The sequence below is a fragment of the Ursus americanus genome, chromosome 33 (genome assembly GCF_024610735.1).
Source record: "Ursus americanus isolate L20-20 chromosome 33, mUrsAme1.1.p, whole genome shotgun sequence".
Classification (NCBI taxonomy): domain Eukaryota; kingdom Metazoa; phylum Chordata; class Mammalia; order Carnivora; family Ursidae; genus Ursus; species Ursus americanus.
This window is the reverse complement of record NC_142159.1, coordinates 17824432-17851726: the sequence shown is the minus strand read 5'-3', so window position 1 is coordinate 17851726 and position 27295 is coordinate 17824432. Positions and strand designations below refer to the sequence as shown.

Genomic DNA, 27295 nt, shown 5'->3' with positions numbered 1-27295 from the left:
AAATTAAGATAGGGACCATGGAGGGACATTTATATTCATGCACAGACACTTTATATTGAGGGTGGCTTTCTTTTTTCTCTCTCTCTCTTTTTTTTTTTTTTTTTGAAATACAGTGTAATGACCGGTTGCTGATTGAAAGGAAGGCAGTCAATAGAGCAGGCATGCTGAGAGGAAAGAATGGACTTTTGCAAATAATATAATTTTGAACTTGTCTTTTTCCTCCCCCACCCCTCCCCAGATTTAACTGATCACCACCCATGACAAATGACGCTCAGTGCAGGAGTGTGCTCGGCTCCGTCACACCGTGGGACCCAGGGAATAGGCGAGGTGATCCCCTCGTCTAGACACTGGCCGCTCCTGGCAGGGAAAGAAGCTCCCTCAGCCCAGGGAGGGGTGTGGGCAGTCGAAGGGGTCCTATACATAATCCTTTCTGTTTGTACAGCACTTGGTTGTCCTTATGGACACTTTGTGTCTGTTTTCTCTCTTGCTTCTCTCAATCCTGGAAGCAGAAACGTTCGCAGGCTATGTTTTATTGAACCCATTTTACAGATGGGAAGACTGGTGCCTGGTGGGTCAGTGGACTTGCCCACGGCCCCATGGGATGTTGGCAGCGGAGGCTGCGCTGGACCCTTGGGGTGACTCTGTCTGAGCCGGTACTCCAGGGGGGCCGGGGAGGACGTCTCGGGGCGGGGAGAGAATTTAACTCCAAGTAGATGCAGTTCGACATGGGCCTGCTGGGATTTGTGTTGAGAACAGGTTTGTGTTCCCAAATTTCAAAGGCCGCGGGTTGATTTACAGAGCAAAGAACCATCACATTATCTTCCAAAGTGAGTTACGATGACCGAAACAAAGTTCTGCTTTCGAGATAAAGACAGGCAATATTTCAGAGTTAATTTCATAAAAGTGATCAGCCGACCATTACCTCCCTGTGTCGAGGTTAACTGTCAAGAAGAAAATAACCGCAAGCCCTCCGTCCCTGGCGGGCCGCGGAACGGGACAGCAGAGGTTGGCTGTGGCGGGGGCCGGGGCGGCCGGGAAGCCGTGCTACCTTTCCTGACGCTGGACAAAATTGGCCCAGGACACTTCCAGCCGCAATCCTTTCTGCATAAAGCCAAGTCAAGCAAAACTGGGAAGTTGGCTGGCTTGACGTGGGGTCAGGGGACTCGGGCGTTTTATGGTGGTGGTTTCTGTTTGACTGTGGACGTGTAGCGCCACGTGGTGGGTGGGGGAGGGCTTCCTCCTGCCCAGGGCTGGCCGTGTGCCTGGGAGGGGCTCGTCAATTCCGAAGCTTTGCTCGAGTCTAGATTCTCACCACCAGGACTGCTGCCATGTGTCCCTGCCCCCGTCCAAACGTGCCTGCTCGTGCCTTCTCCCCTGAGGAGGGTCCTTTCAGCTAAATGGTGCAGGTGGGCGCCCCCGTCCCTGCCCCCCAGGAGAGCACTGCACCAGCACAGACACTTCTAGAAGATACATCCTCAGAGCCCACGACAAGGAGACACTCATGGTGGGCACACTGGACATGGCGCAGGAGAGTGGGGGAGGGGGAGACGGGCGAGCCAGGGGTCTGTGTTGATTGTTTGCCATTAGATGCCACATGGATCACAGCCAGTGGCCTGCTTTATACCACTGGTTCTGGAGCCCAGCTTGGAACTCAGGATTGTTCTTGTCCGGGAAGTTGCAGGGAATTTATGCCTGTACCTGCAGCTAGCCACCTGCCTTTGACTGGACACTGTTCCCGGGGCCGCGGGATCTATCCCAGGCATGGGGCACATAGGAGGGTGCTCACTTTGACCTTGGTCAGAGATTGTAAGAGGGGCGGGCGCAGAGATGAGCATGGAGATGGGGCTGGGGAGACAGAGTGAGGACGGAGATGAGGATGGGAAGGGGCGCAAGTGGGGAAGGGAGCAGACGTGGGAGTAGGGGTGGAGGGGGAGGGGGGGCGGGGGTGAGGATGCAGCCGGGGGAAGGAGGGCCATACTTAGTCAAGAGACAGGAAGGGGGAGAGGATGACGTGATGTGTGCGGGGAAGCATCCATAAACAGCCACGGGCTCCCAGGTGTAGACAGCTCCCTGACTGCCTGCACTCAGGGCCCTCCACCAGGAGACAGGAGTCGAGATGCAGAGTGACATTTTCCTGGGACACAGTGACTGAGGAATATGTTGATGGGGAGAGTGTGGGAAGCCGGGGCTGTCCACGCTGATACTAGCAGCTCTGCTGTGTCATCGTCCATACAACTGAAATCTGTTATTATCTTAGGAGCTCGATTAACTGTACATATTGCTAACACCTGCTCAGAAATATAACGAGGGACAGGAACACATCTCCCAATCAGGGTCTGCGTGGGCGGCCTGCGTGACGTGGGTGCAGATCTCCAGAATGGGGATGTGTGTGTGCGCGGATGGGTGTGTGTGTGTGTGTGTGCGTGCACACGCATGTGTTAGGGGGAAACGGGGGCACCTGTGCTCTGCAAAGAACCCTGGCCGAGATTTGGAAGTCCTGAGTGCCAGTCCAGGCTCTGGCACTGACTTACAGTGTGACTGTAGGCAAACCTCTCCCTCTCTCTGACCTCAGTTTCCTTACCTGTAAAAGGTAAGGTCTAGACCAGTGTTATCCAATAGAAACACCATGCAAGGCACGTATGTAAGTTTCCCCATCACCACACTGAGAAAAGTATATAAAGGTGAATTAAATGTAATAATATATTTATTACGTCCAGCAGAGCCCACACATAGTTTCAACATATAAAATTCATATTAAAATTTATGTTTCCATATAAAATATTAGTGATATATTTAACATTCTTTTTAAAATGGTCTTCAAAATTCAGTGTGTATTTTACACGTACACAGAGGAACTCAAAAAAGCCACATCTCAAGTGCTCAACGGCCACATGGGGTGAGTTGACGACTATGTTGGAAAGTGTCAGTCCAGGGCATCTTCTGGTCTTCTTACTCAACTGTGAATGCCCCAAAGGTAGAGACCTTTTATTCTGTGGGCCAAGGAGCCTCAAGAGAGAACATTAGTAAATAACCCTGGCTAATAAGTGCAACTGACATGTATGGGGTGCACTTTCAAAACACCTTTCATCCAATCATCACAGGTACCCTGTAGTCCCATTTTGCGGATAAGGAAATTGAGGTTCAGAGAGGTTAAACCACTTGCCCACGGTCACACAGCCCGTAAATGGTAGAGCTGGTCTTTGAACTCTGGGTAGTCTGATTTATAGCCTACACTTTTTTTTTTTTAAGATTGTATTTATTTATTTGACAGAGAGAGAGACAGCCAGCCAGAGAGGGAACACAGACAGGGGGAGTGGGAGAGGAAGAAGCAGGCTCCCAGCGGAGGAGCCCGATGTGGGGCTCGATCCCAGGACTCTGGGATCACGCCCTGAGCCGAAGGCAGATGCTTAACAACTGAGCCACCCAGGTGCCCCAATATAGCCCACACCTTTAACCACTGCCCGGTACTACCTCCTGGATAATGGCGATGCAAATCATAGCAAACACCACTACGCTGCATTGCCAGGTAGCTTGTAAGCATCCTGTCGTCTGCCCCTCAAAGCAGTCCTATTAGGAAGGTTCTAAGGGGTGCCTGGGTGGCACAGCGGTTAAGCGTTTGCCTTCGACTCAGGGCGTGATCCTGGTGTTATGGGATCGAGCCCCACATCAGGCTCCTCCCCTATGAGCCTGCTTCTTCCTCTCCCACTCCCCCTGCTTGTGTTCCCTCTCTCGCTGGCTATCTATCTCTGTCAAATAAATAAATAAAATCTTTAAAAAAAAAATAAAAAAAAATAAAAAAAGGAAGGTTCTAAGGGTCTCGATGAAAGTGAGGAAGAATGAGTGACATTGAAGGTGCCCCTGCCCTTTCTGAGCCTGTAGGATTCCTCACACCTGCACATGCACCCCCACGAGCGGCCCCAGAGTGTTACGCTATGGCTCTAATTGGCACGGTCCCTTCGGCACTGGGGTAGCCGACTTAAGTAGAGCCACCCACAGGAGAGCTCCCGAGAATCTGCTTTACAAGGCATCCAGGAAGGCTGAGCTGTGCCAGTAAACGAGTGTTCCTGGTGGCTCAGATGTGCCTACTTAGGGCTAGAGGTCAGTATGAGCTCCTTCTTTCCGAAGACAGAGGTGGCACAGCTTCATGTCAGAGTCGGGGCACTCGGGTTCAAATCCTGACTCTGTGACCCCCTGGGCGATTTCCTTCACCTCTTAAGTGTGCCATCTGTAAAATGGGGATAAAGACACCCACCTCTTCGACGGATGGGGAGGATGAAATGAGTTCACCCACGCTGAGGACTTAGAACAGTGCCTGGCTCCTAAGTGTTGGCCAATCATCGGCCCTTGCTGTGCGGCCCCAGGTGTTTTGCTGGAGTTCGAGAAAAGTTAGATGGCAGAATCTGGGACTTCTGGGTAATGGACGTGTTCCGGTGTATGTATCCCTCTCCGAATTCCTACCCCACTTACCATCTGTTTCCTACAATCTTACACTTAATTACAATTCTGCATCTATTGTTCTCCCATTGTTTCCTGTTCATTCCGCTTCCCTTGCCAATAGCACAGCACGTGGCGGCTGCCTAAATGAATGAATGGCTCATACCTGCCTTCGTTTCACTAGACCTTAAAATAGAGTTGCCAGGCAGCTGTCACCCTCCCCCCGCCCCCAACTCCAGCCTGTGGGCTTCTCATCGCTGTGTTTCATCTCTGGGCGCCTACAGTGGGCACCTGGCGCCATGCCCAGCCCCGAGTGGGCGTCAGGAAATGTTTGTCGATCTTAATTAAACTTAACTAGAGCGAAAACCCCCTGCAGGAAGGAAAGACCCACAGCAATTCACTCTCTCCGCCTCCCCCACCACACTGGACCCAAGACTGGATAAGTCAAAAGGGACAGTCTTTCCCAAGTGAAGTTCTCAGATTCTGGCTCCTGTCCTGGCTGAACACAGGGGGCTGGGGAAATTATAGTGGGCCTCAAAAGAATAGTAGATCCCTGCAGTACACTGAGCTCTTTCACATCCAGTACCTGGCCCATCCTTCACATACGGCTGCCCAGTTTGACAATTGGGGAACTGAGGCTCACGGTTTTGGTAACTTGCCCAAGGTCAGGAAGGTGTGGTGACGTGGCTGGGATTTGGACCCAGGAGTTCCCGATGGCTCCATCTGTGTCTTTTCCAACACCCCACAGTGCCCAGGAGCTCTGGCTTTGTCACACTGGCCAGTGGTGGCCAGTGAGCGGAGCAGAGCCGGTGGGAGGCGGGACCAGCCCAAATAAGCCAACTTCCAGAAAGAAAGGAAAGAAGCAGCTCTTGGCCCTAAATGCCTCTCAAAATCATCTACTCTCTCTGCTACCCTCATCCTGTCTAGCCTGAGTCACACTCTGTGTTTCAGTCTCCAAAATGCAACTCAGATCATGTTGCTGCCCCTGCCTAAAACCCTTCAATGGTTTCCCACTGCTCTCAGGACAAAGTAGGAAACTCATAACCAGTGGTGTGCTGGGAAACCTTCTTTCTGGGAGCGGGGGCAGAAGAAGGAAACACAGAAATAGCCCTGATTTATAGTGGCGGCCAATTTCCGTGGTATAAAGACACCTGCTGTGACCGATTTCAGGCTACCAGCAGTTCAACAACTGCTTGACAACAGTCCTGAAAATGGCACATTTGGGTCTCATGAGCTGGTAGGACCTGGCCCCAGCACACCACTGCAAGTGCTAACCGACCATCAGCTGCTCTGTTCCGTACCCTGCACATCTCCTGGGCACCACATCCCCTGATCCCCAGCTCCTTGCATTGCCCCCCCACCCCGGCCTGCCTCCCCCCACCCCCTGCCCTGGGCTGACATGCTGCAGACCTTTGCATGTGCTGTTCTCTCCACCTGCCACACTTGCCCTCCAGCTGCTCTTGCTTCCTCAGGTCACAGCACAGGGTCACTTCCTCAGGCTTGGACAGTTATACCTCCCAGTATCAGATGCACTTTGCACCTTTAACTGTGTGGTTTCCATCCATACTCACCTTCGCCAGCAGGCTGTAAGCCCCATGAGGCAGAGCCCTTGTCTGTGTGCCCAGCTGGGACATCGTTCTCACTATAGTTGATGCCGGTGGCTCTGCCTGGAATCGAGCAACTTCCTCCCCTTCCTGCTCCCAGCACCTGGCATGGGACTTGGCCCATCGTAGGTGGTAAGTGAACTCTTCCCAAGTCTTCCATTAAACCTCTGTCTCGCTGTCTTGCTTCCCTCTTGGTAGCTCCCCCCACCTCCATCGAAGTGGTGGCCGCGGACATGCCAGCCCCCTTCAGCCGCTACCAAGCCCAGAACTTCACGCTGGTCTGCATCGTGTCTGGAGGGAAACCAGCGCCCATGGTGAGTACCGCTGGAGTGCCCAGTCCCTCCTCAGCCCCTGCCGGACCACCCTTCTCTGTGGCTTGTCCAGCTGCAGGGGTCACCACGGTGCCCACTTTGCAGAATCAAGGAGAGAGGGTGTGGCCTCCATAAGTTAACTTCTGCGCCATCCACCCTGGTCTGACCTCATCCGCTCATCTGACCCCCCCACCAAGTGTCCATGTGTCTGCCTTGCTCCCCAGATCCCAGCACAGACAGCCCCATTTCTTCTGGACCCTGCAGTCCCCGAACTGCACAGTGGGTCTTTAGGGGAGCCCAGCATCGAGCACACTCCTGCCCAGTTACTGAGCAGGAGGGAGACAAAGGAGATGCAGAGAGGGGAAGGGACGTGTCCAGATTCACCCACAGCGTTCTTGATAGACGTGGGACTCAAGTTCATGGCCTCCAGCTCCAAGTCCACTGTGGAGGGAGGGAAGGGAGAAAGGATAGAGAAAGAGAGAGAATCCCTGTTTGGGCCAACTCTGTATCAGACTCAACCTAACTGCTTCGAGGTCTGTCAGCCCAGTTCACAAGTTATTGTCATGGTCGCTTCGCGGAGTGGGGACACTAGGCTGGAAGACTGGGTTCTAGCCCTTGCCCTGCCACACGTACCGAATGATTTTGAGCAGAAAGATTCCCCTCTGCTCCTCAGGTTCTGCAAGGAGGGTTAGGGAGTGGACAATATTAAAATTTTCAGCTTTTGAAAAAAAATTTATTTATTTATTTGAGAGAGAGAGGTTGAGAGCATGAGCGTAGGGGGTGGGGCAGGGCAGAGGGAGAGGGAGAGAGAGAATCCCAAGCAGACTCCCTGCTGAGAGCAGAGCCCGACACGGAGCTTGATCTCAAGACCCTGAGATCTTGACCTGAGCCGAAATCAAGAGTCAGATGGTCAGCAGACTGAGTCACCCAGGCACCCCAAAATTTTGAGCTTCTTTTAGATGCAACAGGACCTGTTTGGTCTCAATGAAACACATAAAGCCTTACGTATAAAACATTTGAAAGTGAAGGAAGGGAAAGTTGCCCTTATTGACCCAGAAGCATCTGTATGGAACCGTTAGGGTTCCCTGAACCCATATTGGGAAACCATGGGCTACATGCTTTCCAGGCCTCCTCCAAGAGAATAGTATAAAACTCTTGCCCCTCCGAGTTTCATACATCACTAGGATTAGGGGCTGGAGTGGAGGATGGGTAGCATTTAGAGTTCCAGGTAGGGAGACGAGGCATTCTAGACCTAGACTGTCTCACAGGCATGATGCAGTGGGGTGACCTGGGGACCCAGCCAACTTCACCCCAGGACCTAGGCCCAGATAGACCCAGCTTCTCAGGGCAGGGCAGTAAACAGGTGCAGAGAGACCCAATACAGGGAAATAGGCAGGCGCACACAGGCACAGGTGGGGCAGTATGCAGGGGTGCAGAGACAAGCCTTTGGTGAGGCCCAACTACCTCCACCTTGTCGTTCCAAGGAGACAGATAAAAAGGCAGTTTCAAACCCAGCGATTGGTGAGAGCAGGATATGGTCCCTGAGTTTCCCCCTTTGGAACCCAAAAGAGGTCTGGCCTCCCTCTAATCAGACAAGCTGGTCTTTTTCTCCAAAGAACAACTTCTTTTCCAGAGGATGCAAAGCTTTCTTACAGCCCTGGGGCTGCGGGAAGACTCCCCACCCCCAGCCGCTGCCTGCTCCTGCCTTTAAGATAGGGCAATAAAATACTCAATTTCACGTATCTATGTAGTTGAATATAGATATAGATGTAAAAGACATCTCAACACACACACACACACACACACACACACACACACACGGTCCTTAATTTCCCACATTCCAGACATCTTACATTTGCCTGGGACGTCAGAACTTAAAAGAATTCCTTGGTATAAATTACAAACCTGCTTTTGAAGCACTTTTCAAAAAAAGAAAGAAAGAAAAATCCGAAGCAGGTTGTTATGTGCATATGAGATTCTTCATTGGAGCTATAAACTCTGACAGATTCTCCCTGTCCCACATTTCGTCCCCCTCCTCCTCTCCCACCCCCACCCCTCCCTCCCGCCTTGCCCACAGCCCCCCTCCCTCTCCCCTCAGCCACAGTCCCCCACTTCTCCCTCCCTCCTCACCCCTAGTCCCCACTTCTCCCTCCCCCCTCTACCAAGGCTCCCCTCCCTCCCCCCTCACCTCAGCCCCCCTCCTCTCCTCCTCAGCGTCCTCCTCCCTCCCCTCCCCTGCACCAGCATCCCCAGAAAGCTGCTTCCTGCCCTCCTCTCTCCCTGTCTCCCATCGATTTATTTATCTGATTTATTTAAAAAATACACCCAATCCCCACAGGCCTCTGGGTGCATGTACCAAAATAAAAAGACAGCAAATTAAATTAAATGCCGCCTCTCAGAACTTGAATTCCCATTAGCAGAGAAATCGAGCAGACGCCTGCTTTCGCCTCATCCCCGCACCTCGCTCCCGCCCACACACACCTGTTTCCTTCCTTCCGGTTGCAGACCTCCAAATCGGCCCCCACACGGAGATCCTTTCCTCTTCATTCTTCTTCCGAAGGCTCACTGACTCTCCGGTGCCCACCCACCTTCTCCCTCTTCCACGGGTCGTCCCCAGGTTGGCACGGGCAGGCCCTCGGAGCCCAGGTGGCTGCTGCGGGCCCCTGTTTCGGGACACCGTGTCATTTAAGTATCCAACAGCCCTGACCGATAAGTAGGTGCTCTTATTCCCCTTTATAAGCAAGGAAACTGGGGCTCAGAGAGGCTCACCTGCTGGAAAAGACGGAGACGGGCTCAGCCTCTGCTGCTAGGTGCTGTGTGTCCCCGTGGACCCGAGCTGACTTCGCACTGGGGGTGCTGGAGGGAAAGGAAGGAGGGGGAGTCCATCTGGAAGGAGGGGGAGACCCCCGGAAGAACTGGCATTCTGTGGCCGGGCCCTCCCAGATGCCATGGGAAGGTTGAGGTCATTCCCACAAAATCTCTACCATACCCTCCTTGCAATTCAGGTTTATTTCAAACGCGATGGGGAACCCATCCAGGCAGTGCCCCTGTCCGAGCCGCCGGTTGCAAGCTCCGGCCCCCTCCAGGACAGCAGGCCCTTCCGCAGCCTCCTGCACCGTGACCTGGACGACACCAAGATGCAGAGGTCACTGTCCCTGCTGGACGCCGAGAACCGGGGCGGGCGTCCCTACACAGAGCGCCCCGCCCGCAGCCTGACCCCGGACCCCAGCATCCTCTTCCAGCCCACCACCGAGAACGTCCCAGAGACGGTGGTGAGCCGCGAGTTCCCGCGCTGGGTCCACAGCAACGAGCCCATCTACTTCCTGCGCCACAGCCACGCCCCCAGCAGTGACGGCACCGTGGAGGTGCGCGCCCTGCTCACCTGGACGCTGAACCCCCAGATCGACAATGAGGCCCTCTTCAGCTGTGAGGTCAAGCACCCAGCGCTGTCGATGCCCATGCAGGCAGAGGTCACGCTGGGTAAGACTTGGTGGGTGCCGTGCTGCAGGCGCCCCTGCGGAGCTCGGTGGCGGGAGCCTGGGCGCGGGGTCCTTGGGTTGCTGACAGGACATGGGAAGAAGATGGAGCAAATGGGCCTCAGGCCCCGAGATCAGAGCTGGGGTTTAAGATCTTGTATGTATTTATTTGAGAGAGAGCATGAGTGAGAGAGATCACAGAGGGACAGAGAGAAGCAGGCTTCCCGCTGAGCAGGGAGCCCATCGCGGGGCTCGATCCCACGACCCTGGGATCATGACCTGAGCCGACGGCAGATGCTTCACCGACGGAGCCCCCCAGGCGCCCCCAGAGCCGAGGTTCTTTAGAAAGCTTGCTGAGCTGGATTGGGGAACATGGGGGGTCAACGGGGGGGATGTTGGGGGAGTTCGCTGGACAGGGTCAGGAACGCAAGAGGTCAGGGGAGTTTGGTCAGTTGGGATAAGAATACGGAGAGTCAGAGAAGTTTGTGGAACCAGTAATTGCTTAAGCTAAGCAGACAAGGATTCAGAGGTGGGCAGCATGGCCCGGAATCTCGCTCTGAGCCTCACTGTGCTCATGCATCTGCTGTCGTGGGCCACTGCCCCCTGAGCACTGTTCGCTTGTCATCCCATAGAGACTTCACAAGCAGTCCCTACAGCCAGGCCCGGTGCTAGGTGCTGGGACCTTGTCAACCCAGAGCCCACCCCTACCGCTCTCTCTGGACCCTCGGAGCTTTCCACTGTTCTTTCTCGAATTTGAACCTCCCGGTCCTCAAGATACAATCTGCTCCAGGCTGGGAAGCTGAGCGGCCTCTACCCTTCATGGAGCCGCATTCCCCAGGAAAGCTGTCTCCGGCCCCTTTGCCCAGGCATTGGCTTCCCTGGGATGGTGCCCTGCCCCACCCCCACCGAGAGCAAGAAAGACCAGACGAGGACTTCAGAGCAGCTGGAGGGGTGAGCTTACAGTTCACATCTCACACCTCAGTGACCGTGACGGTGACGAAGGGGTGCTGCCATGGGCCTGCCCCGCCCCCTTCCCACCTGCACCCCAAGCCAGATTAAAGCACTTGCCTGCCCTGTCCCTGATCCCAGCTGGTTCCCTTGACTGGAGCCATGTTGGCGGGCACCGCACCCCCCATCATCAGAGCAAGGGCAGTGGGCATGCACAGGCATGTGTGTTCACCCCAGGGAAGTGGAGAGTGGGGGACACAGCAGGGCCAACAAGGTGCAGGGACCAAATTGGGTGGATGAGTAGAGCCCCCAGGGCTTCCCATCCACCCTTGACTGCTGTCTGTTGGTGTGACCTCTGACCTCAGGTCCCTGAGCGTCGGTTTTCTGGCCTGTTGGAAGGCAGCTATGCTTCCCACTATACCACCAACACCTGCTTGGTTTTCTGGCCTCTGGAATGGAGCGAATAATTGGGACCTCATAAATGCCAGGAGCCAGGCTCTATGCAGATGATTTCCTCTCAAGCTCTCCTTGCACCTGTGCAGTGAGCCTCTGGGGCAGTAAGAGATGTTGTCCCCATTCCCATGTCATAAGTGAGGGGAGCCAGCCTTGCAGTACCTCCCCTTTGGTCACCCAGCCAGGTCTGACCCTGGGCCCACATTCGTCACTGCTGTGCTCTCCTGCCCACCTCCTGGGCTGTGGTGAGGACACTCGGAGCCAGTAGGCGTAACCCGTGCAGAGAGCTATGAGCTGGAGAGGTCCCAGGGAGAGGAGGGCCCGCTGCACTCTGGCCATGGTGGGGAGCAGCGGCAGGGGCGGGGAGATGACCTCGGGGCACAGAATCCAACCATCTGATTGGGACTTGGAAGGTCACACCGACAAAATCAGAGCATGCCTCCCTGTGATCCCTGCCGGGATGTCCTTCCCAGCTCCGACGGCACTCCCCACAAGAAGACATGCCTGGTGGTCCCACAACCCATCTCAGTAGGTGGCAACTACACTCTTCCCATCCATGGAGCCAGAACCCTTGGAGTGACCCGCTTTTCCTGCTCTTTTCTCTTACCCCCATGTCCAAGCCAGCATCAGGCCTTGGCAGCCCCACCTTAGAATCTGTCCCATGTCTGCCGCTGCTCACGGTTTCCTCTCCGACCACCCAACCCAAGCGCCGTCCCCGTTCGGATTCTTACAATAGGCCCTAGACCGGTCTTTCTGCTCCCACTCTTGTCCTTCCCTGTTCTTTGTCCTGATTGATCCACTTAAAATCTAAATCAGATCATGACACAGACACACACCCACCCCAGACCCTCCAATGGTAGACAGATTGATAGAACAGAATAGAGTCCAGAAATAGACCCACGTAGAGAGAGTCCGTTGATTTTGGACGAAGGCCCCCAGGCTGTTGAATGGGGAAAGAGAAGTCTTTTTAACAGACAGCCCTGAACAACCGGAGAGGCTTAAGGACAAAATGACCCCAGTCCCCTACCTCGCATACACACAAGAATAAAATGGGAGATGAATCACAGGCCTAAAGGTGAAACCCAACAACACAAAGCTTTTAAAGCAAAACATGGGAATATCGCTTTGTGACGTTGAGGTAAGAAAGGATTTCTTTAACAGGTCACAGAAGGCACCCAGTGAAAAATTGAAAATGGGTAAATTAGCCTGAATCGAAATTCAGAGCTTCTGCTCATAAAAAGACGCCTTTAGGAACATGAAAAGGCAAATTGCAGGCGGAGAGAAAATACTCTCAAGACAGATAATATGACAAAGGACTTGTATCCAGAACATATAAAGAACTAGTACAGATCAGTAATGACAAGACAACTCAATTAAAAAAAAAAAAAGAACACATACAAAGGGCCAATAAGCATATTAAAAGGTGTATAATATCATTAATCACCAGGACAATGAAGGCTAAGGCCTCCGTGAGACATGCCCTTTCACAGCGACTAGAACGGCTAGTGTTGAAAAAACCGGTGACACCAAATGCCGACCAGGACGCAGAACAGCCAGAACCTTCACGCGTCGCTGCTGGGAGTGGACTCTTAGCAGTTGCTCACCAAGATAAAAACACCCCCACTTTATGACCCAATAGTTTCACTCCTAAGTGTTTACCCAAGAAAAATGGAAACGTAGGGCCCCAAAGATGTGGACATGAATGTTTGTAGTTGCTTTATTCATCACAATAACAACCATAAAAACTAGAAGTAAACCAAATGTCCATAATTAGGAAGATGGGTGAACAAATCTGTGGTATATTTGTACCATGAACTGCTTCTCGTTGAGAAATGAACCCCCGTTATGCGCAACAATGGGGACAGAACCCAAAAACATTATCCCGAGTGAGACAAGCCAGACAGCAAAGTACATATTGCATGATTCCATTTATGTAATAAATTTCTAGAACATAAAATCTCTGGTGATAGAAGTCAGAACAGTGTTTACCTATGGAGGATGGAAGGAGGCATGAAGGAACCTTCCAGAGAGATGGGAATGTTCTAGGGTTTGGGATATTGGTTACATAGGTGTTCACATTAGGATTCATCACACTGTGTTCTTAAGAAGAGTGCATTTCCCTGTAACACTGCCATAGATTTAAAACCAAATAACCAAATCTCAGCGGTGTTCACCCATCACTCCCCTCTGTTCCATCTGTTCCAGCCACAGGGTCCTCTTCACTCTTCTGTGAATACGCCCAGCTCGGGCCCACCTCTGTGACTTTGCACTGGATTTCCTTTCCACCTAGAATAATCTTGCCCCAGATAGTCTCAAGCCCTCTGCTCTGAGGGGCTTTCCTTGAACACCGTATCTCAAATAGCCTCTTCTTCCTGGCCCCATCAACTCCTTGACTAGCTTTATTTTCTGCTATTGCATTTATCTCAACCTACAGGTATATTATGTGTTTTTTTATTCTCTGGATCCCCCACTGGAATTTAAAGTCTGTGTGGGCAGGGTCTCTTCCTGCCTTGTTCACAGGGTGCAAGGCTCAGAACAATCCCTATCGTGTTACTTAGTAAGCACCTGTTTAATAATTAATTCACACTTTTCTGGGCTGTTGTTAAGATATTAAATAAGGCAAATAAATATAAAGTGCTTAGCATAGTGACAGAGTAAGTACTCAGTAAATATAAGCTACTGTTATTATTCATCATTGTATCCCCTACATTGCCCTGCATAGTAATTGACACAGATTAAGTGTACAATAAAGAACCACATGTATAGAGCAGATGAATGAATGCATGGGTGAGTGGAATAGTAGCTTTATGGATAGGTTTGTGATGGATGGATGGATGGATGGATGGATGGATGGATGGATGGAAAATGGTTAGATGGGTGGATGAATGAATGATATGATGAAATGAATGGATGAGAGGGTGGGTGGATGGATAGATGGATAATAAATGGATGAGTGTAGGTAAGTGGGTGGATGGATGGATGGATGGATGGATGGATGGATGGATGGATGGATGAGTGGGTAGGTGAATGGATAGGTGGATGGATAGATGGATGATGAATGGATGGATGGGTGCATGGATGAGTGGGTAGATATCCGGATGGATGGATGGATGAGTAGGTGGGTGAATAGATGGATGATGAATGAATGGATGGCTATATGGGTGGATGGATGGATGGATGGATGGATGGATGGATGGATGGATGAGTGGGTAGGTGGATGGATGGGTGGATGGATAGATGGATGATGAATGGATGGGTGGGTGGGTGCATGGATGAGTGGGTAGATATTTGGATGGATAAGTAGGTGGGTGAATAGGTGGATGACGGATGAATGGATGGCTATATGGGTGGATAGATGGATGGATGGGTGGGTAGATGGATGGACGAGTGGGTGGGGGGTGGATGGATGGATGAGTGGGTAGGTGGGTGGATGGATGGATAAGTGGGTGGGGGATGGATGGATAAGTGGGTGGGGGATGGATGGATGCATGAGTGGGTGGGGGATGGATGGATGCATGAGTGGGTGGGTGGGTGGATGGATGGATGAGTGGATGGATGGATGGATGGGTGAGTGGGTGGGTGGATGGATGGATGAGTGGGTGGGTGGGTGGATGGATGGATGGATGGATGGATGGATGGATGGATGGATGGGTGAGAGGGTGGGTGGCTGAATGGTTGTTTTAGTAAACACCCAGAATTCCTGGAAAAGCCTAGAGGGACATTTCCATAAGATTTCACAAGGCTGTTCTGTTGCAGCAGAATGCACAGGAGAGGTGTGGAGGGCAGCTTCTATAACCCCGGGCAGATGCACACCCCTTTCCATTTCATATGCTAGCCTCCTGTCTGCTCCCCATTATTATTTTCAGAGCAACTGCTCAAATAGTGTAGTAACCCATTCTCCGCACTTACAGGTAAGGAGACTGAGGCCCAACAATTTGAGCTGGCACATCCAAGTCAGGCCGTCAGAGAGCAGAAGGCCAGGCCCCAACCCTGCGTCTCTGGACCCCCGCTCTTTCTGTGTCCCCAGGAGTGGAGAGCAGAGAAGTCCAGGGGCTGAGAACATTCCTTTTGGGCACTCTCAGTGCTGTGTTTTAGGAGCAGGCAAGGGGAGGGGGGGCAAGATCCAACTTCCAGGAGCTTCTGGTGGCTCTCAGGGTGGGGGTGGGGTGGGGGTGGGAGCAGGGAGGGTGACAGTAGCGGGCCTGGCTTGCGGAAGCAACATCCGATGGGCAGTGAGGGGGGATGCCGAGGCCCATCTGCCGCAAGGGCGCTGGCAGGTCAGCATCTGCCGGGCTGGAGCTCAGAGTGAGGGCAGAACAGACCCCTCGCCTGCTCCCCACTGTCCCTCAGGGTCAGCTCCACTTAGGAGTCCTTGGGAACAGGCAGCTCAGAAAGCCAGGGAGGGAGTCTGGCTGCCCAAGGGAAGACAGCCTCCCGCTCTCCCCTTCCTCCCCACCGCCCCCAGCTGCCGGGCCTCCCCCTGAAGATCTGTGTGCCACCAAACCCTGCTCCTGCCACCTCCACGCCGTGTGACCTCTGGCAAGCCACGACCCTCCTGAGGGCCAGGTTTACGACCTGCAAAATGGGTTTCGTGGTACCCAGCCTCATAAGCACCAGGGTGGGTGATAGGCTGAAAATGGGTTCTCGTGCATGTTAGGCTCCCTCTCCCCTCAGTCACGGCCTGGGCCTGAAGGATCAGGTGGGGCCTCTGGCACACGGGGCACTGAGTAATCTGACTTGGACAGAAAAGGGGTTCACACTTCTCTCAGCGGGGGTGCCCTCGTGCGCCCTCTGCTGGCTGCAGCGGGACAGTGCCATCCCAGCGGGACACAAAGAGCAGACAAAAGAACCCAGGGCCCCCACTGCCCTGCCCCCATTTCCCACCTGTGGTCAGGCTTCGCAGCCCCTGAGGGTTAATAAAGACGGAGAGGAAGCTTCTTGGCTCCCCCTGCCCCAGACCCTGCCAGGAACAATCCAGAAGCCTGGGAAGTCACATGAGGTGATGTACAAGTAGGCTCTCGGCAACTGTTAGCCCTGCGACCCACCACCTCCCTCACGGCCAGCATAGTGGAGGGGGCGGGGGTGGGCAGCGGCTGCTCTCCTTGTTGCCGTTGTGCACCCGCGGAAAGCAGGTGAAGTGACTGGCCCAAGGGCACGCGCGCTAGACCAGAACCGGCCCTGGGCGTCCTGGGCCAGGGCTTCTTTCTCCCCGCCCGCTGGCGGCTGGCGGCTGGCAGAGGCAGCAGCCGAAGCCCTCCTTGCACTCCCCCTCTTCCCACCCATGCTTCCTGCGGCCCCATGTGGCACTTCAGACGCCTGGCTCGTGGTTTAATTAATAGTCCTTTAGTTTCGTTCTCAGAGAATGAACTCGGCAGTGCCGGGGAGACCAACCACATCTGCGGGCTGCTCTGATTTCTGCTGGGAGAACCGAGTGGGAAGGAGAAGCTGGGGAGGAGGCAAGGCCGGGGCAGGGGGGCTTCCCCCAGGCCAGCCCCAGGGCCTGGGACAAAGCTTTTCTCCTGCTTCCTCCATGGAAGACGTTCACAGAGATGGCCCCCTGCTCAAAACCCTGAGGCTGTCATCCAGCCCGGGAAGCCCCTCCCCCACAGCCCCTGACCTGTGGCCTTGGCCCTAGGTCTGGCTGTTCGCTCCCCCTGGAACCCTCCATATGAGTTTCATGTCTCAGCTAAAATGTCAGCTCCTGGGAAGAGACTCAGGCCACCACTCACCCTCGGTGTGACTGCGGATCCCTAACGTTCTCATGGCCTCCGGTCTACGCCCTTGTTTGCGCCCGGAACGGCTGCCCTACTGAAGCGTGAGCCCCGGGCGGCAGGTGCCCCCAGCGCCGCCCTGAGTCGGGCATGGGAGCGGCTCAGGAAGGACCTGTTGAACGACTGGATGCCTGATCTGGGGAAAAGAGCCTCAGTAAACATGGGAAATTAGCTCCGTGGGTGACCTCAGATAGGCCCCTTTGCTACCTGGGCGCCCCGGTGTCCCAGTCTGAGCCTGAGGGGACAGGCTCAGAGGTCCCGGCGACTCTCCCAGCCCCGCTGTTCTCTCGTGCACCAGATAGGAAGGCCCCAGGCATCGTGTCCCCCAAGCTCAAGCTATAAGGGGCCTTGAAAGGAGCGACACAAGAATGTGAGGAAAAGGGGCAGGGAGGACAAAGGCCCACGGAAGGAGATGGTCCCTCCACACCTGTCTACCTCCCCCCTCCCCTGCCGCCTCCAATCTAGGGATTCCAGAAAACCCCACTGGGCACGTTACCTAATAGAAGGAGCCCTGGAGCAGAGGGGAGGAGAGCTGAGTTCTGTCCCGGCTCCTCCTCCCTGCGTGACCTTTGGTAAGTCACCGCCCCTCTCTGGGCCGAGTTAACCCAGCTGTGAAGGCGATGGTTAACAGTAGAGGGTTTAGTGCAGGTGGGAGTTTGGGGTGCCTCAAGCAGTCACGGCTACGGAAACAGGCTCCCCGCCCCCCCCGCCGCATTCACAGCAGAGTCGTTTCTGGGGCAGACTTCTTCTGGGGCATCCCTTGACTCCACTGTCACTGGACTTCTCTGCCTTGACCCTGGTCACACTGGCCTGTGCGTGTCTTTCATCCTCACTGAGAGTGAACCCCGCAAGGGCAGCCATCGTGGGCTGGGCACCAGGAATGCCCAGCTCTTAGGCTCTGACTGATTGCAGGGGCTCAGGGACTGGGTATGAATGAACGCAGGCGTGAACGAATGCACGGGCATCCTCGCAGCTCCTGGCTCAGAGGGAGCTGATCCCAGGGATGCCCACCGCGGGACTGGAACTTTCGCTTCTATTTTCTCCTGCACCTCCTTTCCTTGCTTAGTCTCCCCTTCCCTGTACCTACATACACCTCTCTGACCTGGCCTTCCTCTCCTTACAGTTGCCCCCAAAGGACCCAAAATCATGATGACGCCCAGCAGAGCCCGAGTCGGGGACACAGTGAGGATTCTGGTCCATGGATTTCAGGTTGGCCTCTCCCGGAGCAACAGGAAGGGAGTTGGGAGGTGGTAGGGGCCCCAGTGGGGGCCATGGCGTCCCAGGCAGCGTGCTCTGAGACCCTTCCCTTGACCTCCAGCTCGGCCGGCGGGCCTCAGTCTCCTGGTCTGTGGGGCAGAATTGGCTTTGACGAGGAATGGCAAGATGTGCACGCATTTTTGCTCTCCCGTCCAGAATGCAGCACAGACACAGCTCGTGGACCTTGACGTCCTGTCGAGTCCTAGGGTCCTACTCTTCCTGGGGTTCCGGGGCAGCCACTCCCAACCCATCGGATGGCCTTGTGTTTCCAGCCCTGGCGGCGCCAGGCCTCTGAGCCCTGCCTGCTCTGGCTGATGGGTCCCTCCTGTGACCCGCCTCCCCCCCTGCCCTGACCCACACAGAATGAAGTCTTTCCGGAGCCCATGTTCACATGGACGCGGGTCGGAAGCCGCCTCCTGGATGGAAGCACCGAGTTCGATGGGAAGGAGCTGGTGCTGGAGAGGGTTCCCGCTGAGCTCAACGGCTCCATGTACCGCTGTACGGCCCAGAACCCCCTGGGCTCCACCGACACTCACACCCGGCTCATCGTATTTGGTACGCCGCCCCGACTGGGGATTGGAAGGACGGCCAGGGAAGGCCCTGGCCGGAGCTGTCCCAGGGAGGAGGGAGCATCAAGGGCCTGGGTCCCCTAAATTTGCCGTATGTGAAGCCCTGGAGTTCAGTGCTGAGAACCAGAGAGCTTGGGGTTCAAATCCCAGACCCGCCACTTCATAGCTGGGCAGCTGCGGGCAAGCTACTTAACCTCCCTCAGTTTCTGCATCTGTAAAATGGGGCTAACGTTACCCATCCACAGAGGCTTTCAGCAGTACTGAGAGCACGGGCACGATACCACCTGGCAGGGGCTGGGTACAGGGGAGTTCTGAATGCCGCCCCCATTTGGTGCTCTTTCTGCTCTTTCCAACAGAAAACCCAAATATTGCAAGAGGAACAGAGGACTCCAATGGTAAGTCTTCACTCTCAGAGCTCCTTGCCTAAAAGCGAGTGATTTGCAAGGCTCCAGGACGCCCTGGTCCCTGCAGCCGCCCCTTCGTATATCCTCGCCTTTCCCTTGAGCGTCAGGCAGGCAACTGTCCTCTAGTTCAGCAGTCTGGGTCAGAGGTGGTCAGGAGTGAGTGCTGAGGCAATAAAGGGGGGACTCGGCACCCCAAACCAGCCAGTGGAGGATTTCCAGGGACCTAGTGTGCCCCTCCCCGCCCCACCACCATTATCCGCAACGGCTCTAGTTCTCTTAGCTCAGAGAATCCAGTGCCCTGACCCCAAGAGGATGTGTCCGGCATTGACCGTACGGTTGTGCCCCCCGGGGCTCTGGACCACTCCACAGGGCGGCGGGGAGTGCGGTCAGGTGCTTCGGCTGGAGACGTTGATACTGCCCTCCCTGAGCTGCCACCCCACCTGAGCACCACCCCCATGGGACCCAGACCCTGCTCCCTAGCCCACCAGCCCCCCTCCTCCCCCTGAGCCAATCGCACATTTCACAGTGGAGGCCCCCGCACCTGGTCCCTACTGGATGGTCCCATGGCCAGCAGGCCCAGCCCATCAGGCCTGGGACAGGGAAGGGGTCACACCCACTTTGGTGGGATAGGTGGCAGAGCTGGGATTTGAACCCAGTGCATCCTGTTGCTGAACCCAGACTTTGGGGGAGGCCTTTGAAGCTCTCCCATTCCGGGATCTGCACCCTGCCACGCCCATCAGGGTCGGCGGCCCTGGCCCTGCCCCTGCCCCTGCCCTTGACCCTGCCCCTGACCCGCTCCCTGCCGCCCGGTGCAGGTTCCGCTTCTGGCCCTCCTGGCATCCGGCTCACCCTCGTGCTCGCCCTAACAGTGGTCCTGGAGCTGACGTGAAGGCTCGGCCGCTGCTCCCGCCGCTCCGCCCAGCACTGACATCTCTGCGATCGGTTTTCATTTCTTTTCTAAACTATTTCCAGTCTGTTCTTAGTCTCTTTCTGTCTGTGTCTTGGCTTCTCAGTTTAATTAAAACAGAACAATTTTCCCCACCTTCGTCTGTGGCTCTGAATTCTTCATTTATCCCGTAGCAGCTGCAGGCACCCCCTGGTGCCCAGGGTCGGGACGGGCCGTGGGGAGGGGGTGACAGAGGACACGCAAGATGTGCTCCTCCCAGGAAGAGGAGCGGAGCTGCCCCTCGATGCCTCACCCCCGCCCCAGCCACCGGACGCGGGAAGTGGCCGGACGCTCTCGGGAAACGCAAGGCTCCTTGAGGCCAAGCGTAACAGTCAGCCATTCCCGCAACAGTGCGGCATGACTCACCACCCCAGACCTCAGCGGTGTGCAGCAACACGCATTATGACTATGTTTGTGTTCGGGGTGAAGTGGTTCCACTGATCCAGGGGGCACGTGGCGGGTGCTGAACAGCGAGCGAGCGAGTGAGTGAGAGAGTGAAGGAATGAATGGATCAGCACCTCTCCAAGGCCTGCCACGGGCGAGGCCCTGTGCTAGGCATCCAGGATGCAGGGATGAGCAAGACGTGGTCTTGCCCTAAAGGGGCTCACGGTCCAGTGGGGGGAGAACGTTAACCCAACTAACCAAGGTGAGTCCGTGCGATGAGTGTTCGGCACCTCCCGAGGGCTCTGGAGCACGGAGCTGGGAGAGACTCATTCCGCTGGGGCAGCAGAGGCGGGTCAGAGGAAACCAAAGAGAACAGATGCCAGAAGCAAAAGGAGAGGTTGGCCAGGCAGAGAATGGAGGAGAATGTTGTAGACAGAGGGAACGGAATGAGCAAAAGCTCAGAGGTAGGACAATTGACTACATCCTGCAGGGAAAAACAAGTAGTTACATCAGGCCTTCCCAAAGTACATTAATTCATTCAACCAATGTTTATGAAGCAGGTGCCGCAGGTCAAGGAGCATGACGAATGCTGCTGCAGGTTTGTTAGGAACACTGGCGTGTGGCTCTGGTAGCGGTTCTCAGTTGCCACAGGGCTGCTGCATAACAAGCATCCCCAAACCATCGACAACAACAGCTGTTTGTTATTTTCATTAGGCAGCTGATCTGAGCCAGGTTGATCTGATCGAGACTGGGCTCCCTTTTGCATCTGCAGTCAGCTGGGGGCTGCCTGGGCAAGGCTCCCCTTCCCCTGGAGGACTCAGCCTGCCCCATATCATCCGTCATCTTCCAGCAGGCCAGCCCACGGAGGGCAGAGGAGCAGAGAGAGCCGAAGCACACAGGCCTCTTGTGGTCCAGGGGAACCTGCACTCCTGTCCCTTCTTCTGGATTTTGTTCGCCAGTGCAAGTCATAAGGCCAGCCCAGCTTCAAGGGGTAGAGAAATAGATTGGACTTTCTTTTAAAATTTTTATTTATTTTATTAGAAAGAGAGAGTGCACACACAAGGGGACGGTCAGAGGGAGAGGGAGAGAATCTCCATCAGACTCCACGCCAAGCCCGGAGCCTGACATGGGGCTCAATCCCATGACCCTGAGATCACCACCTGAGCTGAAATAGAGTTGGACACTTAACCTACTGAGCCAGCCAGGTGCCCCTAGATTGGACTTTTTGATGAGAAGAGCTGCAAAGTCACATTGCATAATGTGCGGACACAGAGGAGGAGGCAGACTTAGGGCCATTTCGGCCACCTATGTGATCCATTCATTCGATAAATATTTGCATACCTGCATATTGCAGGTGGATAGCAACATCGAAGCAGATGATTTTCAAGTGCTGGGGGCTCTCAGATGTTCATCAGTATAAACATCCGGGCTGGATCAGCAGGCGACAACCACACAGGGCCACCAGCCTCCTCATCCTACTTCCTTCTTCCCCAAAGCTCTACATGAGCCACCTGCTCCCCTTCTGCTACCTGCCAGCAATCTTACCTAAGCCTCTGTCACACAATGCCTTTGCCTGTTTTCTAGAAGGAATAAAAAAAAGATTTGTTCCCTCACTTTGTTCCCTTAATAGAGAGAAGCCCATATAGGCATGAAATTGGAATTGCTTTGCCCTATTAACGGTGTGGTCGTTGGGCTCCACTGACCCCTGAAGTGCATTAATATCTCAGCAGCAAGTGGATAAACTGCATAAAGTGGCAGGGGACACACCCGAAGAAAGCCAGCTGAGTGCCACAGGGGATGGGGTGGCCACCTGCTCTGGGCTCTGCATTTGAGGACTCGGTGCCCTGAGCAGACTGGAAATAGTGGTTTGTTCAACCTGGGGTTGAAGGGAGGGAAGGAGGGATGTGTAGGGCAGAGCCCAGCCTGAGAGGACAGATGGATTCTTCATTTCTTTATCTGCTCGCCTCATCACTCATTTGACAGACTCCGAGCATCCCCCTGGCCCGGGCTGATGCCAGGCGGGGAGACACAGATCACGCCACCGAAGAGCTCCCAGGCCATCTGGAATGACAGATTGAGGGGGAAAGGACTGAAGTCCCATGTAATAAGTGTTGGAATAAATATATGAGAGAGCACAGTGGGGTCAGAGAAAGAGTGAGAGATTGTTCTCACTGGGGAAGGTCAGGGGAGGCTTCTAGGAGGTGGTGACATTGCAGCCAGGCCTCAAAGGATAAGAAGAAGGCATTGAAGTCAATTCTGCAACCTTCATGGTTTGGCCCCAGGTCCCTCCAGGCACCTGAGCTGTCTCTCATGCGCCACACGGGGCAGGTCTTTGGGAAGCAGAAGGCTGCAAGTTTGCTTTGTGTCTCCTAAGGTGTATCTGTCTTTAAAAAGGCCGATGGCTGCTGGTCAGGGCTTGACCATGGCACTCCTGACCCCCGAGAAGCTCCATTTCTACCCACTGCCCTTCCCAGCCACAAGTGAGTTCTGATCCCTGTGCACCCCCCGCAGGCGCCCCCCCCCCCCATCCCGGCCCCGTCCCATGGTGCTCTGGCTTTGCAGAGGACCCTCAGGCTGGTCAACAGCCTCCCCAGCCCTCTGCCCATAATGCCCACTGGTCCCTGTGCCCGAATGACCGGGCAGGTCCTGAGGCCCCTGATGGGCCTCAAGGGGGCCACTCCCATCCCCCACCCAGCCTATGGGCCAGGGTATCAGGCCACCCCCTCCTGCTGGGACTCTCAGAGCTGGCCTTGTCAATAGGAAGTCCCTGCGCTGCTATTTGCTGTCTCATGTGGTGGCTCCGAGTGGGAGCACCCTTCTCTGGCCTGAGTTCTTGAGCTGCGAACAGCTGGGGTCCCCTCCCCCAACACTCAGGTCACAGGAAGTGGGGGAGGCACATGACATTCCCCCCAGTGCTGCCCCTTCTGTGAAAGAGGGTCTGTGCCAGCTCTGCGGGTGGTCCCTTGTCACCATCTGCTCCTCAGCCATGGGGTACTGAGCCCACAGCACCCCCTGGGGGGAGTCACGTGGCTCCTCTGCCCTACTTGCCTCTGCAGACTGGACACATTCCCCCTTCCTGCTTCTCCCCGGGCTGGGCTGGGGGCCAAGCAGGAGCAGAACTGGAGACCCGCCTCCGCCACCAGCATCCCTGCCCAAGTCACAGCCACCTTGTCCATGGGGAGATGTGGAGCAGCGAACCGTGGCCCCTACTCAGGGCTCTGGTGCCACCCCAAGCCAGGGACCCAGGGTTTTCAGAGTCGCTATCCTGACCTTAGAAACGTTGTAGGTATGCACGCGTGTACACGGAGCTGGGAAAACAAAATCAAAACCAAGGGCCCCTGGACTCTGCCCCTGCAGGGGAGCTGACAGCCCCAGGCCGACCCTCGAACCTGGGTGCACACCTGTACTTTCCTGGGGCAGCGTGGATGGGTGGCCAGTGTCGGGAAGACTCACCCAGGAGCCCTGACGGCTGATGAAATGGAAAGCGGGGTGCCGTGAGTGGGGGATGGGAGTGGGGGTGGGGAAAGGGGCGGTGGCCCAGGAAAGCTGCTTGGGGCGCTGTGGGTCAGGCTCACCTTGGGATCAGAGATCCTGGGGAGACAGGAGGCTCCTCAGAGGGACTTGGAGGTGAGGGATGGAGAGGACCGAGGGGGGGGTCCCTTGGGGAAGACTCTGGAAAAGAACCCTTCCATCTGGTTGGGCGCCTGCAAGATAGAAAGAGACCAACACCAGGACTGAATGAGATGAGGGGAAAGCTGAAAAGGCAGGGTGTGGATGGGAATGAGCCCAGGTAGAGGAGAGACAGAGAGACAGACACAGAGAGGGTGATAGACAGAGGGCTGGGGAGGGGAGGCGAAGAGCGACAGAGAGAGAGAAAGGGAGAAGGGGAACGAGCAGCCAGTCTGGACATGGAGACAAAGAGGGGGAGACAGAGAGAGACAGTAAGGAGAACACAGACAGAGACGTCGATGGAGCAAGAGAGCCTGCCCCCCACCCCCAGCCAGGCGGGGGTGGGGGGGAAGGTGGAGCCACAGACCAGCCTGGGGAGTGAGTTTTCCAAAAAGCACTTAAGCTGTTATGTCAGCAATTATGCCCTTGGCCTCCTCGGGGAACTACAGCCCTGAGTGATGGGTGGAAGGAAATAGATGTGCAAAATACATGCATTTTTGTCAAATGGGCTCAATTGTCAGCGACAGGCCTAAATGTCAGCACACACAGCAGAGCCCTGGCGCCAGCTGCCCGACCTCGGGGCGGAGCTTCCCAGCTGCTGCCTGGGCTGGGCCCCCTGCTCTGCCCCCCTCCCCTCGCCTCCCACCCAGGCCCGCACTCCCTCCCGCCTGGCACCCACTGACCCCAGAGTCTCCTGGGCCCCAGAGAGAAAGGATTTCGGAGGAGTCCTTTCCTGAGCTGGTGTCCCCGACCCACCCACCCACCGCCTTGAACTCCACTGCGTGCAGGGAACTTCCTTCTCTGACCACAGGGAAAGTCCCTTAAATCCCAGCCTGAGGGGATGGGACTCCGTATGGGGGGCCCTCAGAGCGGTCAGGTGCACAGACCTGGGGCCAAAGTCCAGCCCCATCATGATCTGTGTGACGTGGGCACTTGGCTTAACTTCTCTGTGTCTCTATTTCCTCTTCTGTAAAATGGGTGTTCGTGGCATTCAACTCAGAGAGTTCCATGGTTAAGATTGTAAAGCTCTTACTTAGAGCGGGGCCTTGCACACCCAAAGCATGCCCTGAGCGTTAGCTCTTGTTGTCCTCACGATGCCACAGGCAGCCAGCCACAGCTCTCCAGCCGGGGGTGAGAGCATCAGAATCATGGGAGATGCTCAGAAGCAGAGAGGAGAGTACTGGTGAGGGAGAGGGCTAGGTCTTCACTACTCAGTGTGGTCCCCGTACCAGCAGCATCAACATCCCCTGGGAACTTGATAGAAACACAGAACCTCAGGTCCCACCCCAGACCTGGTGAACCAGAATCTATATTTGAACAAGATCCCAGGGGCCCGTCTGCCGAGGCAAGTTTGAGAAGGCCGCTCTTGGCATAGGGAGGCCATGAGGTGGTTACGTAAGCAGTTGCGGGGAGAGCGTCCGTGAAGGTCAGCGGCGCTGGCTGGGGAGGGGGGGGGGTGCCAAGCTTGACTATTTACTGCACATTGCACTGGATGCTTTAGCCCTTAAAACAATGCTGCCCCCCCACTTTCTGAATTGGGAGACAAAGCTCCGAGGGGCTACGTGACCTGCCCAGGCACGAACACCCTGTGAGCAGCAGCACGCAGGTCTCTTCCCAGGTCTGATCAGCAGTCAGGTCTGATCCCAGGGGCAGGGCTGGGGAGTGGGGCTGGAGGAGGGGCAGTCTTGGGGGAGCCCCCAGGCCTCCGGGAATGGTGGTTAGTGAGGGTGGGGGAGCAGTGGTAACGAGCCAGAGGTCCTTGGCCTGCTCTCTGAGAAATAAAGGCCCAGGAAGGAGAATACAGGAGGACGGCGACAAGTCTGACGCTAGACAAGCTGAGCTTGCAGAAGGAAGGCCGTGCTCATGGCGACATTCAGCAGATCCGGGGCTCCAGAGAAGGGCCCATCTGGGATCATCTGCCTTGAGAGCAGGAAACATGCATGAAGCCCCGACCATCTGCTGGGTGTTCCGTCACACTGTCCATCACACTGGACCGATGTTCCCTATACTACAGCTGAACAAGCAGAGGCTCAGAGGGTGAGTCGTTGACTGGAGGTCACACACGGCCCGCAGGCCCAGCTCTGCGATCTGAGCCTCCGTCTGCCCGGATACAGAGCACCATTGCTCCAAGCCATGGATAGCCCATGCTTGAAGTGGCCGGGGGTCTTAATTTGGGTTCCCCCAAAAGCAGACCCTGAGACAAGGATTGGGTGCAAGTAGTCTATTCGGGAGGGGATCCAGGAAGCACAGTGAGAGGCAGGCAGCCCGGACAGGGAAGAGCGGAAAGCCCATCCTGGGTGGTTCACGGGCGAGTTACCGGCTGGGCAACTGGGGCTTTATTCCAAGGGGACCTGCATGCATGCCTCCCACACCTCAGACTGGGCCGCTAAGAGGCCGGGAAGCTGGAATGGTTATGCACCGAATGCTGATCCCCGGAGCGTTAACTCCCGCACGTCTGGCTGCCCCACTGAGGGCTGCACTCACTCCTGCAGCCAGAGAAGCCCCCTTCAGGGAGGAGCAGATGCTGTGCAAGGAAGCCAGAGGCTTGTAGACTGCAGGGGGCTCCCCCCACCCCCGGCTCTCAAGCTCACCCCACCCACAGTGAGGGCCAGGGTTGGGAAAGACTTTGGAGTAGAAAGCTTTGCAGGTGCAAACTGCAGCCTTGCCAGTTCCCACTGTGAGGTCTCGGGCAGATGGCTCAACCTCTCTGAACTCAGTTTTTCCATCTATGAAATGGGGACAATCACACTTAACTTACAGGATGTGTGTGATAAATTAAATATCAACATTCCCATATTTAAGAATTCACCACGGTTCAGACGTTCTCTATGTGGGAGGCACGGTGCTAAGAGCACTGTGTGCGTATCATCGCCTTTGAACTTCACAACAGAGGATGCGTTATCTCCAAATAAGGAACCAGAGGCCCAGAGAGATTATGCCACTTGCTCAGGTTCACACAGCGAATAAGTCCGGGAGCTAGATCTGTACCTAGGCTGAACGCACCAGGTAATTTTTTCTCCGCAGGTGAGAAGCATTGTGCCAGGTGTAGACCAAGAACTCAGTTCCTTT

General features: G+C 55.3%; 1 protein-coding gene across 1 annotated transcript in view; it reads left to right on the top strand.

Annotated features, from left to right (window-relative positions):
- Positions 1 to 20268, top strand: part of IGSF21 (immunoglobin superfamily member 21) — a 234698-nt gene extending 214430 nt beyond the window's left edge. The window contains exons 5-10 of the mRNA XM_087858262.1: positions 6237 to 6352; positions 9355 to 9829; positions 18121 to 18206; positions 18617 to 18809; positions 19180 to 19218; positions 20043 to 20268. Of these exons, the coding sequence (XP_087714388.1) occupies positions 6237 to 6352; positions 9355 to 9829; positions 18121 to 18206; positions 18617 to 18809; positions 19180 to 19218; positions 20043 to 20116 (983 nt within the window). The 3' untranslated portion in view covers positions 20117 to 20268. The remainder of the gene's footprint in view (positions 1 to 6236; positions 6353 to 9354; positions 9830 to 18120; positions 18207 to 18616; positions 18810 to 19179; positions 19219 to 20042) is intronic.
- The last annotated feature ends 7027 nt before the right edge of the window (positions 20269 to 27295 follow it).